We start from the raw sequence: 22,763 nt of genomic DNA, 5'->3' as shown, positions 1-22,763 counted from the left end.
CACTCCAGCGCAGTTTTCGTTGGAGTGCTGGAGCGCGCCACTCAAGGCACCGTTAAGGCGCGTTTCAGGGCGCCATTCCAGCGCCTTTGACGGTGTCACTGGTGCGCACGGCTGATGTGCACCACTGGTGCGCGCGGCTGAGGGAGCAGGTGTCACCGACCTGTGCGTGCGGCCTGGGGCGCGGCGTATGCGCGCGGTTCAGCAGCGCCTGCAACACCATTGAGGCGTGGTTCAGGTAGCGCCTTCAGCGCCATTGACGCGGTTCAGGCGAGTTTCTGGCGACCCACTCCGGCGCCATCAAGCGCCATTAGGGTGTGCTCCCAAGCACCGTTGAGGCGCCATCTGCAGCGCTAACAGAGCGTTCTCTAGGGCGCCATTAAGGTGCCGTCTTCGTGCCGTTAAGGAGCCGTCTTAAGCGCCGTTTAGGGCGCACTTTAGGCGTCGTGCTATTGCAGGCTGCCAACGCCATGAATGGCGTTTTTGATATATATATAAAAAAAAAAAAAAAAAAAAAAAAGAAGTGGAAAATGGAGGAAAGGCCACCAAGGGAGCTTGAACCCATGACCTGGGTTGTTCCAAGGCCACGATTGAACCATTACACTAAGTTTCTATTTTATGCATTAATTGATATATATATTCATTCTTGTATTTATGCTTTAATTGATATATATATATATATATATATATATATATATATATATATATATATATATATATATATATACAAGCTGTTATGTTTCAATTGGTATGGATATATACATAAGTTTATGTATAAATAAATAGATGAATAATTTTAATTAAATTATTTCTTGCTATATTTGTGTTAAAATAAATGAATTATGTATATCGGTTGCCAAAGTAACTTATATTATATAATTTATTTATTTTACAATATCTAAACATGTTATTATTATTATTTAAAATAATCGCCCAAAGGAAGATTATTTTAATATAATAATAGATAAAGTAGTCATAAATATGTGACATATAATGTTTATCTTGCATTCGATATGTTAGTCCAAAGACAGACATATTGTTTTCGATTTTATTGTCAATATTTATGAATTAATTTTGTATAAGGATACCAATTACAAGTTAATATTTTGTCCAAAGACTGAATATTAATGTTTGTCCTAGGTATCTTGCATGATGTTTATTTATCATGTATGTATGATGCTTATGTGACTGATTGTGAGCTTTATTATTATGAATTCAGCATCTTCTATATCTGCAAATGTGAATAACATTCTTGTGCTTAATGGCACAAACTTCAAGAAATGGAAAGAGCACGTTATAATTGTGCTCGGGTGCATGGATTTAGACTTTGCATTAAGGGAGGATCGCCCTTCAGATCTTACTAGTGCCAGCACTGCTGAGCAAAGGTCTACTATGGAAAAATGGGAGTGATCCAATCGCATGAGTCTAATGATTATGAAGCACTCAATTCCAGAAGCAATAAGGGGTGCAATACCTGAGGAAACCCAAGCCAAGGCATTCTTGGACCAGATAGCAAACCGATTCGCTGCAAACGAAACGGTTGAGATAAGCACTATTCTTAGTAAGCTTGTCTCTATGCGGTATAAAGGGAAAGAGAATATCAGGGAGTACATTATGGAAATGTCTAATCCTGTGACGAGACTCAAGGCACTAAAGTTAGAGTTGTCGAAAGACATACTCATGCACTTGGTCTTGATCTCTCTGCCTACACAATTCAGTCCATTCAAAATCAGTTACAATACACAAAAGGAAAAATGGACTTTGAATGAGCTTATTACTCAATGTGTGCAAGAGGAAGAGAGATTGAAGCAAGAAAAGATAGAAAGTGCTCACTTGTCTTCCACATCTCAAGGATTTGGTACCAACAAGAAAAGAAAGAGGGACAATAAAGGAAAACAAATTGCAGTTTTTGGGACATCAAAGCAAAAGGAGCAAAAGAAACAAGATAAGAAGATCACTTGTTTCTTTTGCAAGAAGGCTTGTCATATGAAGAAGACATGTACCAAATACGCTGCTTGGCGTGAAAAGAAAGGTACACTTCTCAACTTTGTTTGTTCAGAAATTAATTTAGCTGTAGTGCCTACTGACACTTGGTGGATAGATACGGGTGCAACTACTCACATAAGTGTCACTATGCAGGGTTGCCTAAGGAGTCGAATGCCAACTGATGGTGAAAGATACATCTATGTGGGAAATGGCAACAAGGCTGCAGTCAAGGCTATTGGTCTTTTCAGATTACAGTTAGACTCTGGATGTACATTGGATTTGAAAGAGACTTTTGTAGTACCGTCGTTTAGACGGAATTTAATTTCTGTTTCATGTTTGGACAAATTTGGATATTGTTGTTCATTTGGAAATGGAATGGTTAGTCTTTATCTAAATTCAAATATTATTGGTACAGGTAGTCTAACAGACAAACTATATAAATTGAACATAAAGGCCACTAATGTAAATGAAACCTTGCATTCAAGTAATTATGGCATTAAGCAAAAATTAATGAATGAGAATTCATCAATGTTATGGCACAAGCGTTTGGGTCATATTTCAAATCAACGAATACAAAGACTTGTGTCAGAAGGAATTCTCGATCCACTTGATTTCTCAGACTTTCAAGTCTGTATAAAGTGCATTAAAGGAAAACAAACAAATATGAAGAAAAAGAATGCCAATTAGTGCAGTGACGTCTTGGAATTGATACATACAGACATTTGTGGTCCATTTTCTACCCCTTCTTGGAATGGACAACAATATTTTATCACTTTCATTGACGATTACTCGCGTTATGGCTATCTTTATTTGATTCATGAAAAGTCTCAGTCATTGGATGTGTTTAAGAATTTCAAAGCCGAAGTTGAGAACCAACTAAGCAAGAAAATAAAAGCCGTCAGATCTGACCGTGGAGGTGAATATTATGGTAAATATGACGGATCCGGAGAACAACGTCCAGGGCCATTCGCCAAATATTTGATGGAGTGTGGTATTGTTCCTCAATACACCATGCCAGGGACTCCGAGCCAAAATGGTGTAGCAGAGAGGCGAAACCGTACTCTTAAGGATATGGTAAGAAGTATGATCAGTCATTCCACCTTACCTGAATCACTTTGGGGTGAAGCCATCAAAACTGCAGTTTATATTTTGAATAGAGTACCAAGCAAAGCAGTAGCCAAAACCTCATATGAGTTATGGACTAGCAAGAAACCTAGTATTAGGCACTTGCATGTCTGGGGTTGTCCAGCTGAAGCTAGGCCTTACAAGCCAAATGAAAAGAAATTGGACTCCAGAACAGTGAGCTGCTACTTTGTAGGGTATTCTGAAAGGTTGAGAGGTTTCAAATTTTATGATCCCTCAACTAGATCTTTCTTTGAAACGGGCAATGCTAAGTTCATTGAGGATGTTGAGTTAAGTGGGAGAGAGCCATTAAGAAAGGTGGTCTTTGAAAAGGAATCTGTTAATATTCCTATTATTACGACTGGACATGGTCATATTATGTTTGATGACACTATTCAGAATGTACAGTCCATAACAGGGATTCAAGACACACCTGAGATTCCTCCTACTCAAGTTATGGAACCGATTCAAGTTCATCAAGAGGTAACTCAACAACCTCAAGAACCTCAAGTACAAGTGCCACTAAGGAGATCCACTAGAGAAAGGAGAAGTACAATTTCAGATGATTATGTTGTATATCTCCAAGAACATGAGTTTGACATGGGTCTGGAAGACGATCCAATTTTAGTAAGTCAAGTCAAACAAAGTTCTGATTCTGAAAAGTGGATAGAAGCCATGAAGGATGAGATGAAATCAATGAAAAGACAATGGTGTTTGGGACCTAGTAGAGTTGCCTAAAGGTGTAAACTGATTGGTTGTAAATGGATTTTTAAAACCAAGCGGGATTCAAAAGGCAATATTGTTAGGTATAAGGACACGCCTAGTTGCAAGGTTTCACTCAAAGGAAGGCATTGATTATAAGGAGACCTTTTCACCAGTTTCATCAAAGGACTCCTTTAGAATCATCATGGCACTTGTAGCTCATTATGATTTAGAGCTACATCAAATGGACGTTAAAACTGCGTTTCTTAATGGCAACATTGATGAAACAATATACATGGTGCTACCGGAGAACTTTGAGTCTAATGATTCAAAGCAACTTGTATGCAGATTAAAAAGGTCCATATATGGTTTAAAGCAAGCATCCCGACAATGGTACCGAAAGTTTGATCAGGTGATTACTTCATTTGGTTTTAAGGAGAACACCGTTGATCAATGCATATACCTCAAGTTCAGTGGGAGCAAATTTATTATCTTGGTGTTATATTGTTGATGATATTCTACTTGCAAGTAGTGATGTGGGACTTTTGCATGAAACCAAGTGATTTCTGTCTAGTAAATTTGACATGAAGGATCTTGGTAATGCATCTTTTGTGCTGGGTATACAGATCCATAGGGATCGTTCAAGAGGTATACTTGGGTTATCACAAAAGGCCTACATCGATAAGGTGTTGAGTAGATTTGGCATGAGCAATTGTACACCAGGAGACACGCCTATAGCAAAAGGCGATAAGTTTAGTTTGCACCAATGTCCGAAAAATGAACTTGAGAAGAAAGATATGGAGAGATTTCCCTATGCCTTGGCAATAGGAAGTCTCATGTATGCACAAGTTTGTACGCGTCTGGATATTGCGTACATTGTTGGAATGTTAGGCAGATATTTAAGTAACCTAGGTATGGATCATTGGAAAAAGGCAAAACGGGTTATGCGGTATTTACAAAGAACTAAAGATTACATGCTCACATACCGTAGATCAAGTCACTTAGAGATCGTGGGATATTCGGACTCTGATTTCACGGGATGTCTTGATAGTAGGAGATCCACTTCAGGCTACATCTTCATGTTAGTTGGAGGAACAGTTTCATGGAAAAGTGTTAAACAAACACTTATTGCTTCTTCCACCATGGAGGCAGAATTCATAGCCTGTTACGAAGCATCAAACCATGGGATATGGCTACAGAATTTTGTCACTCAGTTACGAATAGTTGATGGGATTGAGAAACCGTTGAGAATCAACTGTGATAATAAGGCCGTAGAATTATATTCTAAGAACAACCGAAGTTCGTCAAAGTCCAAACACATTGACATCAAGGTCTTGGTTGTAAAAGAGAGAGTTCAGAGTCTTCAAGTATCGATTGAACACATAAGTACAAACTCCATGATTGCGGATCCGCTCACTAAGGGTTTGCCACCCAAAGTATATCATGAGCACGTCACACATATGGGTGTTGTACACATTGATGATGTGTCAAAATAGTGGGAGTTTGTATCTAGATTTTGTGTTTATTCTCTTGATGTGATATTATGTTGTGTTATCTGTACAGATCTTGATTTTAAAGATTATTGTATTTGAACACTCTGAATTGAAGTGATGACTTTCAGAAGCAGTTTAGCATCAAGTGTTGAAAGTGGTATTTGGCTATCTTTTAGTCATAAAGTAGGACCAATTGGAAATAGACATATTAAAGATCATATTCTATAAAATTTCCATACTACACATCCATACTTGATCCATGTTGCTAATTTTATTAATGTTGTGATTGATGATAGGTCAAGTTATAATTATGATTAACGAAGGCCGCTTTAATCCTATGTTAGCATAATTAGTAGACCGGATTGTTTAAGGATATTTTGAATAAGATAGCAAAGATGAGCTCAATAAAGCACTATCATGAACATTGTTTGTAATATATATGTGGTCCAAGTGGGAGATTGATAGAATAAATGTGGACCGACAATATATTAAACATTGTCCAGGATTAAGTTATCTTTTAACATGCAATTTCTGATTTAATCTTGAGTATGGGCCACCTAATGTGTAGAGCCCAATGCCATCATGGGCTTTAGATGATGGGCCTAAGGCCCATGAGGCCCAATAACCAATGGGTATGGTCCCTAAGGCAGGAGGGTATAAAAGGCTTAGGCTTGTGTCTTTTGGATCTATCACATCCTTTTGAAAGAACAGAACCGCTCTCTCTCCCGCTCCCATTGCCTGAGAGAATCCAGAGAAAGGTGGTGCCCTTCATCAGCCTTAGAAGATCTGTACCGTCTTCAAATTCACACATGGATTCAGGTTGGTACAATTTTAATAGTAATTATGGCATAATTTCTTCATGTGATTCAACATACGATCCTGTATGATCATTGAATATATAAATTGAAATCTTACATATAGGGCACAAAGTTGCAAGAGTCTTTTAGTTCTAATATAAGAAAAGTTTAATTGTCTTTTTTAGTTGGATAAGTTTGGTCTAATGCCGCCCACTTTATGGTGATGGATAAATTTTTTTAGATATTTGATGATTGTGTATCTTTCTTGGCTTTGAGAAGTGAGAAAATAGACTGGCAACAATAGGCCAGCAATTTAAGGGTTTTGGATTCTTTGTCCTTTGATATGGGGACTTTGTCTAAAATAGAGGTGGCAATAGAGCATATTAAACTGGGAAACCTGCTCTGCTCTGCCCATTTCATTCTAAGGTGATTTTGGAATTTCTGTAATTGCACCCAAGTTTTTTTCCAGTGCAAGATTTTAAACCTAGTGTGTCCTCCATGGTAACTCCTAATGAGACATGGTTGAGACATGATTTTAAATATTGTGGCCAGTTTTGTTCTTTTGGTTGGCCACTGGTTTAGGTGATCTTGTTACATACAATGATGCAAGCTTCCTTAAAAACTGTAGAAAGCATAAACTATGAAGCATTTAGCATACTTTACTAATAATGCAAATAACTCGAAAATTATATTAGTGTTTGTTTGCATCCTATGAAATCAATCTTAAATAACCAAGTCCGGAATCCTCATGGACTCTCCAGTCCTAGATTTGGCAGTATGATAGGAGAGATCTGGATTCCTACTGAATTCATGTTTGTCCAACATGATTTACGTGGATAAATAAAGATGTCAGAAGAGGTGCAGTGCACTTGAGTCTTTTTTAAGATGGTATGCCATGAGAAGTTTTGATGGGAGCAGCAGTACTACCTTTTCAATTTGGTAGGAAGATAGCTCAGAAAATCAGCCTCAACCTTCTACCAATTAATTCTTTCATAAATTAAGCTTGAATGATTCCAGAATTCCAAATTATTTAAAATTCCAAGCTTGTCATCTTTAGTGTCATTTACTCCTGCTTATCTTCATAGGTCATGGCTCATACTTTATGTTAGTAGCTAGGGTTTAATGCCAATTAATATATAACATGTCTGCCCTCTCCTTTTTTTATCTTATGCAAAAAACTTCCGATGAGGCCCATGCCCCAAACTATCTTTTTCCCCATTGTAATTGCTGGATTAATCTGAAGTCTTTTACACAATCCTTTACTGAAGAATAATTAGTTTTAACTCTGAGTTATTTTCCTTTCATGCATTTTCTCCAAGCATTTATTTCAATTTTGTTTGTTTGTGATAGAACATAGGGTCCATATTCTTGATGGATTAAATGTAGCTCACAACGCGACACACTAATTCACACGTATTCACTCTAAGCCCAGCCCATTAAGTACAATTTTTAAAAACTGTTCAACATCAAGCAAAGAGGTCCAATTAATTCAGTGTCTTGATTGATAGAACCAAGCAGTTTTGTCTCATTGTTCCAACATTATATAGCAAAGCCATGTTGCAATTAACATCAAGAAAAGAACTAGTGGGCAGAAGCATCCCTTTACCTAGGCGATACCTAGAGCTGACCCGTTGTGTGCAAAACGTCTCCAGATAGTTAAGCAAAAGCATATGGTACTGGTATCTCACCTGCTAGGCCAGGAAAGCCAGGCAGGAACACCTAGTAACTGCAACACCCTCCATGACTTGCAATATTTTCCTTATCCTTAATTTTCATGCAATATTTTCCTCAAAATTTTCATAGCTGGAAATCATAATACTTCAGTTCCTCTTACTTTTCCTAATGACTTTGCTAAATCATTCCTCTTACTTTGCTATCATGTAGACTTATAATGAAGAGTGGCAAAGACTTAGAAGATGGGCTGCAACTTGTGTAGCTATGTATGTTGCATATGTGGCAATTCTTGTTTTAGTTTATCATCGCTCAAACTATTTGGAGAGATCAATCTCTAACGAAGGAGATTATGAACAACATGCTTTGATGGAAAGACTTACACTAATGGATAATGAAGATTGTTATAATCAACTACGTATGGGAAAGGATGCATTTGCAAGACTAGTAAACATTCTTCGGGGAACAGGTCGTCTTAGAAATAATGCACATAGTAATGTAAAGGAACAAGTTGCCAAATTCCTTCACATTGTTGGTCATAATTTAAGGAATAGAACTATGAAATTTTATTTTAAGCGTTCTAGTGAAACTGTTAGTCGTCACTTTCATCAAGTTCTTAGAGCTATAATATCTTTAGATGATGTCTTCTTAAAGTAGCCTGATGGATTAAAGTGCCCTCAAGAAATCAGGGACAATACTAATTTTTGGCCCTACTTTAAGGTAAACTTACTTATCTAACAAACATCATTAGAGTATTATTTATATTTCAAAATAAACTAATAATTTTTTTTATAGGATTGCATAGGGGCGATTGATGGGTTACATTTTCGTGTAAAAGTGTCAAATGATGTTGTACAAAGGTATCGAAGGTGAAAGTACTATCCAACACAAAATGTTTTAACAGCATGTTCCTTTGACTTGAAGTTCACATATGTTATACCTGGTTAGGAAGGATCTGTGTCAGGCTTGAGAATCCTAGATAATGCATTAATGAGAGATTTTGATAAATTGATTGTTCCACAAGGTGATTATTGGTGATTAGATAATAACATAATTTATTAGCTCATGTGACTATTACTAATAACAAAGATCCTTTGTCTATGCTTCTTAGGTAAATATTATTTGGTTGATGTAGGTTTTTAGCTAAAAACTTGATTTCTTACCCCATATAGAAGCACTCGTTACCATTTAAAAGAGTATAGTGTTCATCAACCAGAAATGCTCGAGAGGTTTTCAACCTTCGACACTCGTCCTTGAGAAATGCAATTAAAAGAGCATTTGGTGTTTTGAAGAAAAGGTTTCCAATAATAGCTAGTGGGACGAAGCCACATTATCCTGTTGACACACAATCTAATATTATACTAGCATGTTGTATCCTCCATAACTATCTCATGGGTGTTGATCTAGATGAAAGATTAATAGCAGAGGTCGATAGAGAGCTTTTTAGCGAAGAAGTAGAGTTTGAATCAATGGTCTTGAGTTTAGCTAAAAAATGCAAGGAAGGAGAAATCTTAAGAGAGAAAATAGCCATGGACATGTGGAAAGATTACAATAGAAACCGTTGATGAGTCCTTTTATTTTATGGTTCTTTTCTTGTATAGTTTTTTGTGTTTCATATTAAGTACAATGATTGTATTTAGAACTATAACTCCTCTAGTTAAAATCACATTTTGAATGAGTTACAATGAAGTTGTTATTATATATCCTCCTTTTGACTTTTCATTTTAAACATATATATATATATATATGTATTATTATTTTAGATGGAACATAGTGAAGGCTTTGAAGTACACAAAAGTGTAAGTGAAAAAAAAAACTTGACTTGGATTGATGAAATAGACAACTTTTTGGTTGATCGATTAATGGAGCAAATGCATAAAGGGCAAAAGATAGGAGAAGTCTTCACCAAGACAGCTTATGCAATAGTTGCTCGAGAAATTGGAGAAAATTTTGAATTGAGTTTTAACTCTGAACGCATAAAAAATAGAATGAAAACTTAAAAAAAAAAAAAAGCTTTTATGCTGCTAAAAAAGTTTTACAAAGTTTTTTTAAAAAAAACTTTGAAAATTTTTTGTGCACAACATATTCCAATTTCATTCAGGAGAGCTTGAATCTATCCTCTTTTTTTTAGGATACTACCTCTGTCACCCATATACCAAACTGCTTCAACTAACAACCCAATCAAATATATACACACAAGCACATACCTTGAATGTAGAGCAGGAATGGAGACCTTTTCAATAATACTTCCAATAATGACAGCTTCCCTAAGGTTGCATGTTCTAGACTGCAAATGAAGCACAAGCTTGTGTTCAGGTCTAGCTATGGTGGATGGTTTCTATATACTGCTGCCTCAGCTGGAGACTTGGGTTTTGTTCAGGAACTGCTTGAAAGAGACCCTCTTCTTGTTTTTGGAGAAGGAGAATATGGTGTCACTGATATACTTTATGCTGCTGCCAGGAGAAAGAATTGTGAAGTTTTTAGTCTTGTTTTTTTATTTTGTAGTTTCCCCAAGGTTCTCCACCGACAAAGGTGGAGAGATGGATGAGCAAATTGGGAAAATCCTTTTTGTTTTTAAGTGGGAGATGATAAATAGAGTTGTTCATGCTATTACGAGAGGGAGAAATTTGGAGATTTTGAAAGAGCTCCTTAGTGAGTTTTGGCCGAATGTAAGATCGAAATATGTAAAAATAAAAAGTTACTATTTTTTATTTTTACAAATAAAAAATATTTTATATTGTATCTTTTTATTTTTACAAATTTAATTTTTAAATTTAGATTTAGAAAATCCTTTTTAATTTTGAATTTTATATTTTATATAGTAGTTTTTTATTTTTATATTATATGAACATATTTTATTTCTAAATTTTGATTCCGAAAATCCTTCTGAATTTTTTTTAAGAGCTTTTTATTAGCTATAAATGTTCCCTTGAAAATAAAAAATAGTTATTACTCGTATATTTTATTTGTATTGGATGAGGAAAATTTTATACATAAATCTTATAATTATTAATAAAAAAATAATAACAGAGACTTTTTATGAGCAATGTTTTATGTCAAAAAATTCACGCTTTTCAGTAGTCTTTTTATTGGATTAATTTATTTTATTATTCAACAAATTGATAACCATCTAAGAAAAATTGTTGATTTTATTTTTCTTCCATTTTTCCTTGACTTTTTTTTTTTTTTTTTTTATGGTTAACCAAACAAAAGAAAATGAATTCTTTTTTTTTTCCCCTTAAATTTTCCATGGATAACCAAACAAGTGAAAAAAATTACATTCCTTTCCTTAACTTTTTCTTTTCTTCCATTTTTCCTCCCAATTTTCTTTCTCTCACATTTTATGGGAACCAAACACAACCTTAGTGTAAAAAACCGGAGATAAGTTTTTTCTTCAATAGAAAAATATTTCTTGCAATGCTATTACGAAATGATAGGCTTTGAATTCTCCTCCATTATCTAATTGTAAGCATTGAATTCGAGAATTGAATTAATTCTCCACTAAAATTTTAAATTTAACAAAAGTGGCCAATGCTTGATCCTTAGTATGTAGAGGATAAATCCAGGAGAACCTAAAGAAGTCATTAATGAATAAAAGAAAGCATCTTGCATCGCTACGGGATGTTATTGGAGTAAGGCCCCGGTATGGACTAAAGCAAGATGATGAGTTGCTCTGGATGTAGACAAAGAGAAAAGAGAAAGGTAAGTGACGTTTGTTTTTTTAGCTTAATTCTAAATAGAACTTATATTTAACTTAATATTAAATAACGTTTAATATTATTAAGTATTAAGTTGTTTGTTTTTTTAATATTTTATTTCTATTAAGCATTAAATTGTTTGTTTTTTTATATACTAAAAATCAATATTTTAATATTTTAATATATTAAAAAAATATAATTTAGCATATTTTTAAAAATTCAAAATAAAAAATTGTTATAATAAATAATTTAACATTATCATCTTTACAAAAAATAATTAATATATTTATTTTTTATATAATTAAAATAAAATATTTAATCTTAATAATTTGAAAAATAATAAATTGATAAAACCTAAATCAAATTATTTTTAAATGCTTTTCAATTTTTAAATGCCTTTTTATATTAAGCATTATTCTAGTAATTTCACTCCCACTTTCCTCTTCTTTATCCTCCTTCTGGCCTTCCATCCGAAGAGCATATTAGGGTTTTGATTAGCCGTAATCCACCATTTCGAAATTAGGGTTTTGTTTTCTCTCTTCTCCCTAGGGTTGCGGTATGGGATTTCTTTGTCGTCAATGGTAGGGGTGGAGAAGACATCTGGGGTTTGCATCAACGACGAGCTCCGGGCGGTTCTGGTGAAACTGTAGAGCGACAAGGACAAGGAGGTCGTCGGGTTGGTTTGCAAGTGATGGCTATATTTGTAGAGCACTGAGCGGAAGAAGCTGTGCGCCAGGGTGGGGCCTCTCATGCTTCGCAAGATGGTTGCGAGGTTCTCGCAATTGGTTGAGTTGGACCTGTTGTAGTCTGTTTTCGATCATTTTACCCCAACGTCATGGATTCCGATCTCAAGGTTATTGCAGATTCGTTTGTTTGTGCGTGCTCAGCTTGCAGCATTGCAGAGGATGGGCTTGGGTTCGTCGGGCGTCGGGTTGATTTGGGGAGGTTTAATGCTTTTTCTATTTAGAAAAAGCCAAATATTTTAAAAATTCAGTAATAAGTCATCAAAAACTAGAAAAACAAACAACCTAAATTCTGAAAGTAAATTGCTTTCAGCAAAAAGCCAAAAAAACAAATGCCACCGTAGTCTACGACTTTTGCATATTCACAAGCATAACATACATTTTGTTTGGAATATTGAAAGGAGACATTACAAAACTTGAGAGCATGTTTAAGAATACTATCAGCTAGATGGCCAAGGCGAGCATGCCATAGTTCACCATTGAGATGTGAAGGTTCGATTGTTGTCTTGACATGGCTGGAAAATGGGAACTTAGTGGTGTGTTGACATGACTGGAACAAGAGAGAACTGCACGTGTATGGCTAATTCTTGTAGGGAATCTGTATAATCCTTGTTCAGGCTAACCTTGGAGTAAGTCTTTCTTTGTGGTCTGATCTTTGAGAAGAAAGAAACGAGGATGAAACTAAAAGAAGAAAGTATAGTTATCATGGCAGAATTTTGAGACACTGATCAAATTGGTTGCAAGATTAGGAACATGAAAGACTCTTCGTAATTAAAATGTTTTGGGAGAAGAGTGGAAGAACTTTGTACCAGTATGGAGAATTGGTAGTTGCTTACCACTCCTAATAGTCACTTTATCACTCCCCTTGTATGACTGAACATCTGAGAGTGCAGCATTATCTTAAGACAGGTGATCTATTGCCCGACATAAAAAAAAACCATGCTTCATTATTCATGGTAGAAGGAAAGTCTAACATAGCTTGCTTGGGGTTGTTCTGACGAGTTTTGTTAATTGAAGTGAAATTTGATGGAGGATTATATCCTTGAAAGTTAATATCGGTGATAACTGCTAATGACTGTGCCCAAATTTTCTACATAATTGGCACTATGGTTGGTTAGCACTATTGTTATGCGGGCATGTACTTTGGCCACTGTTGGGGACTCTTCCTGAGTTAGGTCGTGACTTATATCTATTGTGGGCGGAGGCATTCCGATTGTGATGCTTCTTGTTATGATTTCTATGTCATGGATGTTGCATTGCAACGTTGGTAGAGACAACACCATCTTCTGTTACTGAATTTTGTAGATTTAGCCGTTCATGAGTTAACAAAATGCTGTGGACAGTGTGAAGAGAAACTTCATCTTCACAAGTGGTAAGTGAAGCAACTATAGAATTATAGTCTGCTCAAAGACCTCCAAGGAGCTGCAATATTTGGTCTCTATCATTTTCGAGTTCTTCAATGGCAGCTAGATTATCGACTAAATTTTTTAATTTAAGAATATGCTCCAGCATTGAAAGATATCCCTTTCTTGTTGTCTGAAATTCCAATCGCAACTGCATAACCTGGGCCTTTGACGAAGCTGAGAATATTTTCTCCATTGCCGACCATGCTGTATGAGAGGTTTAATGGCCAATTATTTCGGGAGTGAGTGATGAATAAATCCAGTTTAGTATCATACAATCAAACCTTCTCCACACAATGAAGTCTGGATTTATATCATCGGAATTGGTAGATCTTGGAGGACACACCTTCAATCCTCCTATGTGATCTTCAAAGCCATTGGCGAAAATCACATTCTCCATCTGTGGAGCTTTGACCCAAAAGACTACATTTTAAAAAAAAAATCCATAAAGTACCCTCATTTCTAAAATAATGCCCAATCTAATGTGTCTGCACCACCTAAATTGCCATGTCATAAAACCGTAGTTGGTAGCTACGGTTTTATTTTTTAAAAACAGTCAAAACTGTAGTCACCAACCACGGTTTCAACTTTAAGTTTAAAACCGTAGTTGGTGACTACGGCTTTGATTATTTTTAAAAACAGTCAAAGCTGTAGTCACCAACTACGGCTTTAACTTTCCTTTACCTTTTCCTCCTTTCCCGATTAGGTTTATTCATTTTCCCAATTTCATTTTCCTAATTACCTTTCTTCTTTCCCAGTTACCTTTCTTCCCTTTAGGGTTTCGTCTCTTTAGGGTTTCATCCTTCCTTTGCATCCTTGGCTCAAATTCAAAGTTTGGAAGTCATTGGTCAGGCAAGATTTATGAGTTTTTCAGTTTATCGTAAATTTTAATTTTTTTTGTGAATCCGTTTGGTTTTCACGTTGTTGTTGTTGTTGTTATAGATGTGTTTGGGTTCTATTTGGTGAAGATGTGTTTGATATTTTTTTGTTTTTATTTTGATTGTGAGCTTATCAGAAAGAAAAAAGGGTTTTTTGGTAAGAAAACGGATATGGAATGGGGCCAGCATGGATTTTTTTTTGTTAAAGATACCAAAAATGGAGGGGACCACTGTAAAAAAACTCCAAAAATGAACGAGAGGAGCGGTGGTTTTTGTTATAGGAATAGAAAAAATAGGAGTACTCCACTTTTCAAGGGTTAGATTTATCTTAAGCTAAGAGATTTCTTATTCCTCACAATTAGGCATCTTCGTGAACCTAGTGATGAAAAGGATTTCTATGAAGGCTTGAATTTTGGAAGACTCTTCTTCTTGCACTGGGTCCTCAGAACCTGACACCCCAATCCAACAACATGAGCTTCAAAGTAAAGTAACCACGCAAAGAATCGAACAGAAATTAAGTAGTTATAGGACTCCCCACAGATGAGTTAATCGTATTGCAAGGCTTCATACAAAAGAGATTTAATCTTACTGTAAACTTCGGACCGCTTGAAAATAAAACAGGAGAATATTTATCCTAAATAACCAAAAATAAAATTAAGAATGGATCTGTATTTTCTCTAAGTTGGGATCTACTGATGAATATTTGGGTTGAATTCAACCTTCCTTAATAGAGAGCTATTGGGAGAATTCAACCTTCCTTAATAGAGAGCTAGACCTTTCTAGGTGGTTCAACACCCTAAAAAATTCATTTTCGTGTGCCATGGCTGCATTAAATACTCAAATTATATATATATATTCAAACTTCAGCTACCCCTTTGGATGTGTTCTTGTTTGGAACTCCATGGCCCTGTTAATTTTGCCCTCTCTTAGTCTTATGTGGCCAAAACACAATATGTGTAAAGGACATGCAAAGTTCAGATGTCTTAATCAAGCTAAGCAAGTTGCATATGGTGCTCCTTTGGTACCTGCATCTTCTAGTTTCATCCATTGTATTTGTATGGACATGACATGATATGAGTGTTGGTATGAGATCCTTATATGATACTCCTATTTTGCTTTAAAGCAAGTCATTTGATTTTAATTAATTTATTTATATTTTCAACTTTCTTAAAAGATAAGGGTTAGTTTCATTCGTTTTCTTAGAAGTTTTGGTTAAGTGCACTTAATCCTTATTGGTTTAAAATTTGATCAAATATCTCCCTTATTTTTCTCATTTGTTATTTTCAGTCACCTTATCTCTTATTAAAAAATAAGTATTATTTTTAGTCACCTCTCCTCCTATTTAATGAAATTTCAAATCAATGGGGATAAAGTGTATTTAGCCAAATCTTGGGGGGATGTGAGTGAAATTAACCTTAAAAGATAATTATATTAAAATTTTGATTTTGTTGGTAGTGTATTTTTATAAAAATATTTGGGAATAAGAAACAAAGGATAAAGATAACAACAAAAAAATAAAAATAATAACAGAGTTCTCATTAAAAATATTTTTGTTTTTTTTTAATGATGTTTAATTAAATATTCTATACTTTTTCCTTCTATTTTGTTGTATCCAAATGTTCATACCCATTGTTAAGATTTTTTAGTCAAAGCCCCATATCTTAAAATTTGTCGGTATAAAAGATCAAACAAAAATTTGTGTATGCTTGTTAATAGTACTTAATTAATCAATGAATTCGTCATACTTGAGGCTTCCATGACTTTAGGGGTATGGTATGGATGTTAGGTTCCCATTGTTTCTTATTCCTCACAATTGGGCATCTTCGTGAATCTAGTGATGAAAAGGATTTATGTATGGACATGACATGATATGAGTGTTGGTATGAAATCCTTATATGATACTCCTATTTTGCTTTAAAACAAGTCATTTGATTTTAATTAATTTATTTATATTTTCAACTTTCTTAAAAGAAAAGGGTTAATTTCATTCGTTTTCTTAGAAGTTTTGGTTAAGTGCACTTAATCCTTATTGGTTTAAAATTTGATCAAATATCTCCCTTATTTTTCTCATTTGTTATTTTCAATCACCTCATCTCTTATTAAAAAATAAGTATTATTTTTAGTCACCTCTCCTCCTATTTAATGAAATTTCAAATCAATGGGGATAAAGTGTATTTAGCCAAATCCTGGGGAATGTGAGTGAAATTAACCTTAAAAGATAATTATATTAAAATTTTGATTTTGTTGGTAGTGTATTTTAATAAAATATTTGGGAATAAGAAACAAAGGATAAAGATAATAGCAAAAAAATAAAAATAAAAATAGAGTTCGCATTAAAAATATTTTTGTTTTTCTTTTTAATGATGTTTAATTAAATATTCTATAGTTTTTCCTTCTATTTTGTTGTATCCAAATGTTCATACCCATTGTTGAGATTTTTTTAGTCAAAGCCCCATATCTTAAAATTTGTCGGTATAAAAGATCAAACAAAAATTTGTGTATGCTTGTTAATAGTATTTAATTAATCAATGAATTCCTCAAACTTGAGGCTTCCATGACTTTAGGGGTATGGTATGGATGTTAGGTTCCCATTGTTTCTTATTCCTCACAATTGGGCATCTTCGTGAATCTAGTGATGAGAAGGATTTCTGTATGGACATGACATGATATGAGTGTTGGAATGAGATCCTTATATGATACTCCTATTTTGCTTTAAAGCAAGTCATTTGATTTTAATTAATTTATTTATATTTTCAATTTTCTTAAAAGATAAGGGTTAATTTCATTCGTTTTCTTAGAAGTTTTGGCTAAGTGCACTTGATCCTTATTGGTTTAAAATTTGATCAAATATCTCCCTTATTTTTCTCATTTGTTATTTTCAGTCACCTTATCTCTTATTAAAAAATAAGTATTATTTTTAGTCACCTCTCCTCCTATTTAATGAAATTTCAAATCAATGGGGATAAAGTGTATTTAGCCAAATCCTGGGGGGATGTGAGTAAAATTAACCTTAAAAGATAATTATATTAAAATTTTGATTTTGTTGGTAGTGTATTTTTATAAAAATATTTGGGAATAAGAAACAAAGGATAAAGATAATAGCAAAAAAATAAAAATAATAACAGAGTTCTCATTAAAAATATTTTTGTTTTTTTTTAATGATGTTTAATTAAATATTCTATAGTTTTTCCTTCTATTTTGTTGTATCCAAATGTTCATACCCATTGTTGAGATTTTTTAGTCAAAGTCCCATATCTTAAAATTTGTCGGTATAAAAGATCAAACAAAAATTTGTGTATTTTCATTATAAGATCTATTAGAAGGTAGTTAAAGATAAATTAAGTTTAATTGTGAATAATTGATCAAAGGAATTAAGATTCATAATTTGAGATTTTAATGGATTTAAATTTAAAGTAAAATTAAATATCAGTTTAGATGAAATTTTAAGGTCTTCAACCTAACTTGATAAATTATAGATCTTATTGATTTTTTAATGTCGAAATTGATTTCTAGTGAATTCAAAATCCGAGTATTTTTTCATTAATATATTTTGTTCTATTTTTTATTAATTTCATTTTTTCATTAATCAAATATCGACTTTTATGTTGGCATCAATTTTATTAAAATTAAAATTAATATTCAATAGATTTATAAATTAAAATTAAATTTAATATTAATTTATAAATGATTTTTTCCCTATATTTAAAATTAATATTAAATAGATTTATAAAATGTTTATTTGTTTGCATATTTAATATTCAAATAATGTTTATATATATATATATATATATATATATATATATATATATATATATGATTTTTTTTATAATTGTATATTTGATATTTTATTAATATATTTTTCTGTTGTGGGTTACTTTTATTTGATTTTGAGTTTTTAATTTTTTTTTTACTTTTATTTTTAATCAAATATCAAGTGATTCATGTATAATAACATAATTATAAAATTAAATATTATTTAATACTTGATAATATTCAATTTTATTTTAATATATGATATTTTATTAAAAAAAAAATTGGTGGATTATTTTTTATTTAATTTTAAGATTATTGTAATTGTTTAACTCAAAATTTATTGATTTATAACCCACTATCTAAGCTTTAAATTAAACTTCTATAAAACATTTATCTATGATTATAGTTGTATCATAGATAGCTATTTAAATAAAAAATTTATTATTATTAAGTGATTTATATTTTTCCCCCTAATGCGTAAGAAGGTGTTTTATTATATACTTGTGTATTCACATGTTAAAAGATTATATGCAATTTCTCTTTTTATTATTTTCATTAATTATTAAATCATTTGATATTGTATTTTTTGTAGGTAAATCATGTTTGAATCTATTGTTCCTGTGATTTGCTTTTATAAAGGAAAAATGTTGAGGACAGAAACAAATGTAAAGTATATTGGGGATGAAGCTGTAATTGTGCCTTTGGATGTGCCTGTTAGTTCAACCTACGAACACTTGTTATCTATGATATACTCAAGAACTGGCATTGACAAAAAACAATTTCAATTAGTCCTCAATTGTCGGTATCCTTTAAAAAGGGAAAATAGGTTCCAACCTTGTCCAATATGGGATGATAATAGTTTATCTCAAATGTTGAAATTGGTTAACACATTTGGAATGGACGAAATTGAATTGTATATTGAACAAGTGCCAGTACAACCACGGGTGAGAGGGCAAGTATTGGGTAACTTCACACAATTATTACTCGGACAAAATGATAATGTTAAGGAATTTGAGTATGGTTGTGGACCTAGTAGTGCCTCTGTTGCAATGACTTAATGAGTGTAGAGCAGATGAAGATGAAGAAGAATGTGAATCCCAAGAAGGTGATGATCAAAGTGAGAGAGTAGAAGATATTCAACATGATGGCGATTGGGTGTTCGAAGTTATTGATGAGGAAAACAATAATGTTAATGTTGTTTCATCTTTCTTAGCTCTTCACGAAGCAATGGAAGGTGAACAAGGGAAATATGTCTCTGTGGATGGGGAAAGTTGTGATATGTCAAATAACCCAGATCTTGAGGACCCAATAGAGTTTTCCCCTATTCAGTATCACTCGGCACCATCATTGCAGTTTGAAAATGTAGAAAACATTGGTAATGCCGTTTCAAGTGACTGGACGCCATGGGGGAACACTAATATTGGAAACTCGGGTGGAGAGTTTATCGTTGGCCAAGTTTTTAATTCAAAAGCAGATTTACAACATGCTGCGAAGTTGTACTCTATTAGTGCACATCAAGAGTACGTTGTTGTTGAGTCAACTACAAAGTTTTTAGTCTTAAGATGCAAGAAGGCTAAGCAATCTCAATGTCCATGGAAACACCATGCTATGGTTGTAAAAGGTACAACTTCATTTGCAATCAATAAATACAATGGTCTGCACAAATGTGTAAATCCTTGCTTGAATCGGGACCATCAACAATTAGATTCCAACTTGATTGCTGCTCATATCCAAGGAATGATTAAGGCACAATTCACATTGTTAGTGGCTGCTATTCAAGCAAGTATTGTGGAGAAACTCGGATACCAAATATCATACAAAAGGCATCTAAAGCGAAGCTTAAAGCTCTTACAAACTTATTTGGTGATTTTTATAAGTCATATGCAGAGCTGCCACATTTTTTCATTGCCTTAGAGCAGGCAAATCCAGGATGTGTTGTTATTTCAAAAACATTTCCTGGTATTATGGAGAATACAGAGATATTTCAGCGAGTTTTTTGGACATTTCATCCATCTATTGAAGGATTCAAGCATTGTCGGCCTGTACTCAGTATTGATGGTACACATTTGTATGGCAAGTATAAAGGCACTTTTATGATTGTTATGGGCTGTGATGGAAATAATCAGTTATTCCCATTGGCTTTTGCCCTAATAGAGGGTGAGAATATTGATAGTTGGGGCTGGTTTTTGACATGTATTAGAACCATAGTAACTCATAGGAGGGGACTTTGTGTTATATCAGATCGACATCCAGGCATTATGGCTGCAATGAGCGATGTTCATCTTGGTTGGTCTGAGCCATACACATATCATAGGGTTTGTATGCGTCATCTTGCCAGTAATTTTATGACTCGATTCAAGGATAAAATTTTGAAAAATCTGATGTGCAGAGTAGCCTTAGCAACCAAGATTGAAAAATTCAATAAACATATGAACACAATTGGGAGGATTAATGCAGCCGCACAACAATGGTTGGAAGCAATCCCTTTTGAGAAATGGGCGCTCTCTCATGATGGAGGTCGAAGGTATGACATCATGACTACAAACATGTCGGAGGTGTTCAATAGTGTGCTTAAAGGGGCTCGTAGCTCACCAGTGGGTTCTCAACAGTTTGAAGTAAGGAAGTGGCTCTTAGTGGGTTATTGGCAGTCCGAAGTGAGCGGCAGAGGTAGTGGTTATATAGTAGCTCTATTGAGCCATTTATAATAGCAGCTCATTTCTTCTCCTAAATATAAGAGCTCTTATAGCAACAACCTATTTCTTCCCTCAGTTATAAGACCTTTTATAGCAATAGTGATTCCTTCTCCTAGCAATAATGTTGGTTTGGTTGTGGATTTTGCCCAATTAAAACTAAGTCATTATATCTTACATTTCTTGTAGTGTAATATAGAGCATTTATATATAGATGTAGGAATTAGATAAGTAAATCCTTGTGGAGACCACCTAACTGCTATTCATGTTCACTAGTTCTTTTTTAGTAAATTCACTTTTTATTTTGAGTGCTAAGAACTATGATCAGTTAAAAATCATAGTAAAACTTGAAATTGAAGTGTGAAATTGGTTGTTCAAACAGATTTCAAAATTAAACCTTGGGCCAAGAGTTGTAATTGGAAATAGTAATCAAAACATTTGAAATTATCTTCTAATTGTTGTGATAATTTCACTAAAAAACAAACCAAAATTCAAAAATTGGCATATTGCATGTGTCTTCTAAAGGGGGACAACTTGTCCTCATAATCTTGCTTTACAAAATGGGTTGAATACCGGTGTAACAAAAAGCTAATCAAGGGATACTTAGATTGCTTCATAATAAGACATCATAGCAACTTAAAAGTCAAACAATTGTTTTCTTGGATGTTGTTTGATAGTTTAACAAACCATAAGAAAGTTGCAAAAAATATAGTAGTTTTTTTTTCCTCTTTTCTTTGTGTCAAGTTGTAATTTAAGTGTAACCTAGGTAAAGAAATGGAAAACTTAAATTATGTGGTGAAGCATTACACTAGGTAAGGAAGTTCATTTTGACTTAAAACTTTTATAGGTTTTATAAAATATGGTTTGAGGTGACATAACCGAACATACTTTGAGTATATCCATTAGCATTAATCCCATCCCCATCACCATCACCATTCCTACCACAACACCTCTTTTTATCCCTTCCTCTACCCTCATCCCTCCTCCTAGACGACATGGTTTTTGCCTATCCCCACAGCTGTATAGCGAAGACCATTAGATCCCTAAAGCATAATTTTATATGGTGTTAGTGAACCACATTTTCCATATTACCAAATTGTACACAAATATTACCCGACAACTTACAAAGCTGGTAGAATAGTATTGAATAAATAAATGTTGAATTGTTAAAATATTATATTAGAGAACTTTCCAACATAACTGATACATGGTAACTATAATAAGGGAGATAAAGAAATCACTTAAATTTCATGCATAATATATATATATACAAACTTAAAAGGTATCTGAAAATGAAAATTTCAGAAAATGATTTTAGATTATATATAAGCAAGGGAGTCATTTGTTCACACCAATTCAAATATGTAAAATATCATAAAATGAAATTTTACCCATTTTGATACAAACATGCGTTCTGATTTATGTTCTCACAATACATTAAAATTGCATGACTATAGATTATAAGTTCTTGTGGCACTCTACCAGAGAAGCCAAAACCTCTCAAATAGTATGTTGGCAACGGAAGAATGCAAAAAACAACAAAGATAAGCAAGCATGATGAACCATACCGAGATTGGGACTGAATTGGTAGCAGAACCATCTAGGCCATTACTAGCCATTGTTAATATTATAACTACATCATTGGGCATAGAAAAGTAGAATGTTATGCACAACCAAACTGACCAAGTGAATAACTAGACAGCAAGTATAGTACAATACTATGAAAGTGCAGCTAAGTGACATGAAAATGCACGCATCCAATGATGTGAGTAGGACATACTTAAAATAGGGAAGTGAAAGTATACATCGAGTTAAAGGATACCACATTGA

General features: G+C 33.7%; 1 protein-coding gene across 1 annotated transcript; it reads left to right on the top strand.

Moving 5' to 3' along the window:
* The first annotated feature begins 12,301 nt into the window (after window positions 1-12,301).
* On the top strand, window positions 12,302-20,948 carry LOC117910639. The gene is made up of 3 exons (XM_034824746.1): window positions 12,302-12,411; window positions 19,311-20,026; window positions 20,131-20,948. Exons 1-3 carry the CDS (start codon window positions 12,302-12,304, stop codon window positions 20,946-20,948), a joined length of 1,644 nt encoding a protein of 547 aa, XP_034680637.1.
* The last annotated feature ends 1,815 nt before the right edge of the window (window positions 20,949-22,763 follow it).

Source organism: Vitis riparia, unplaced genomic scaffold, assembly GCF_004353265.1.
Source record: "Vitis riparia cultivar Riparia Gloire de Montpellier isolate 1030 unplaced genomic scaffold, EGFV_Vit.rip_1.0 scaffold795_pilon_pilon, whole genome shotgun sequence".
Taxonomy (NCBI): Eukaryota; Viridiplantae; Streptophyta; class Magnoliopsida; order Vitales; family Vitaceae; genus Vitis; species Vitis riparia.
This window is presented reverse-complemented; position numbering and strand designations above follow the sequence as displayed.

Bases quoted from the DNA above. Each gene is read 5' to 3' on its own strand.
- LOC117910639 (XM_034824746.1), top strand. From the start codon at position 12,302: ATGGATTCCGATCTCAAGGTTATTGCAGATTCGTTTGTTTGTGCGTGC. The intron at 12,412-19,310 runs GTTTAATGCTTT...TAATGAGTGTAG, and splicing joins CGTCGGGTTGATTTGGGGAG to AGCAGATGAAGATGAAGAAG. The intron at 20,027-20,130 runs GTATTGTGGAGA...AGTCATATGCAG, and splicing joins AGTGGCTGCTATTCAAGCAA to AGCTGCCACATTTTTTCATT.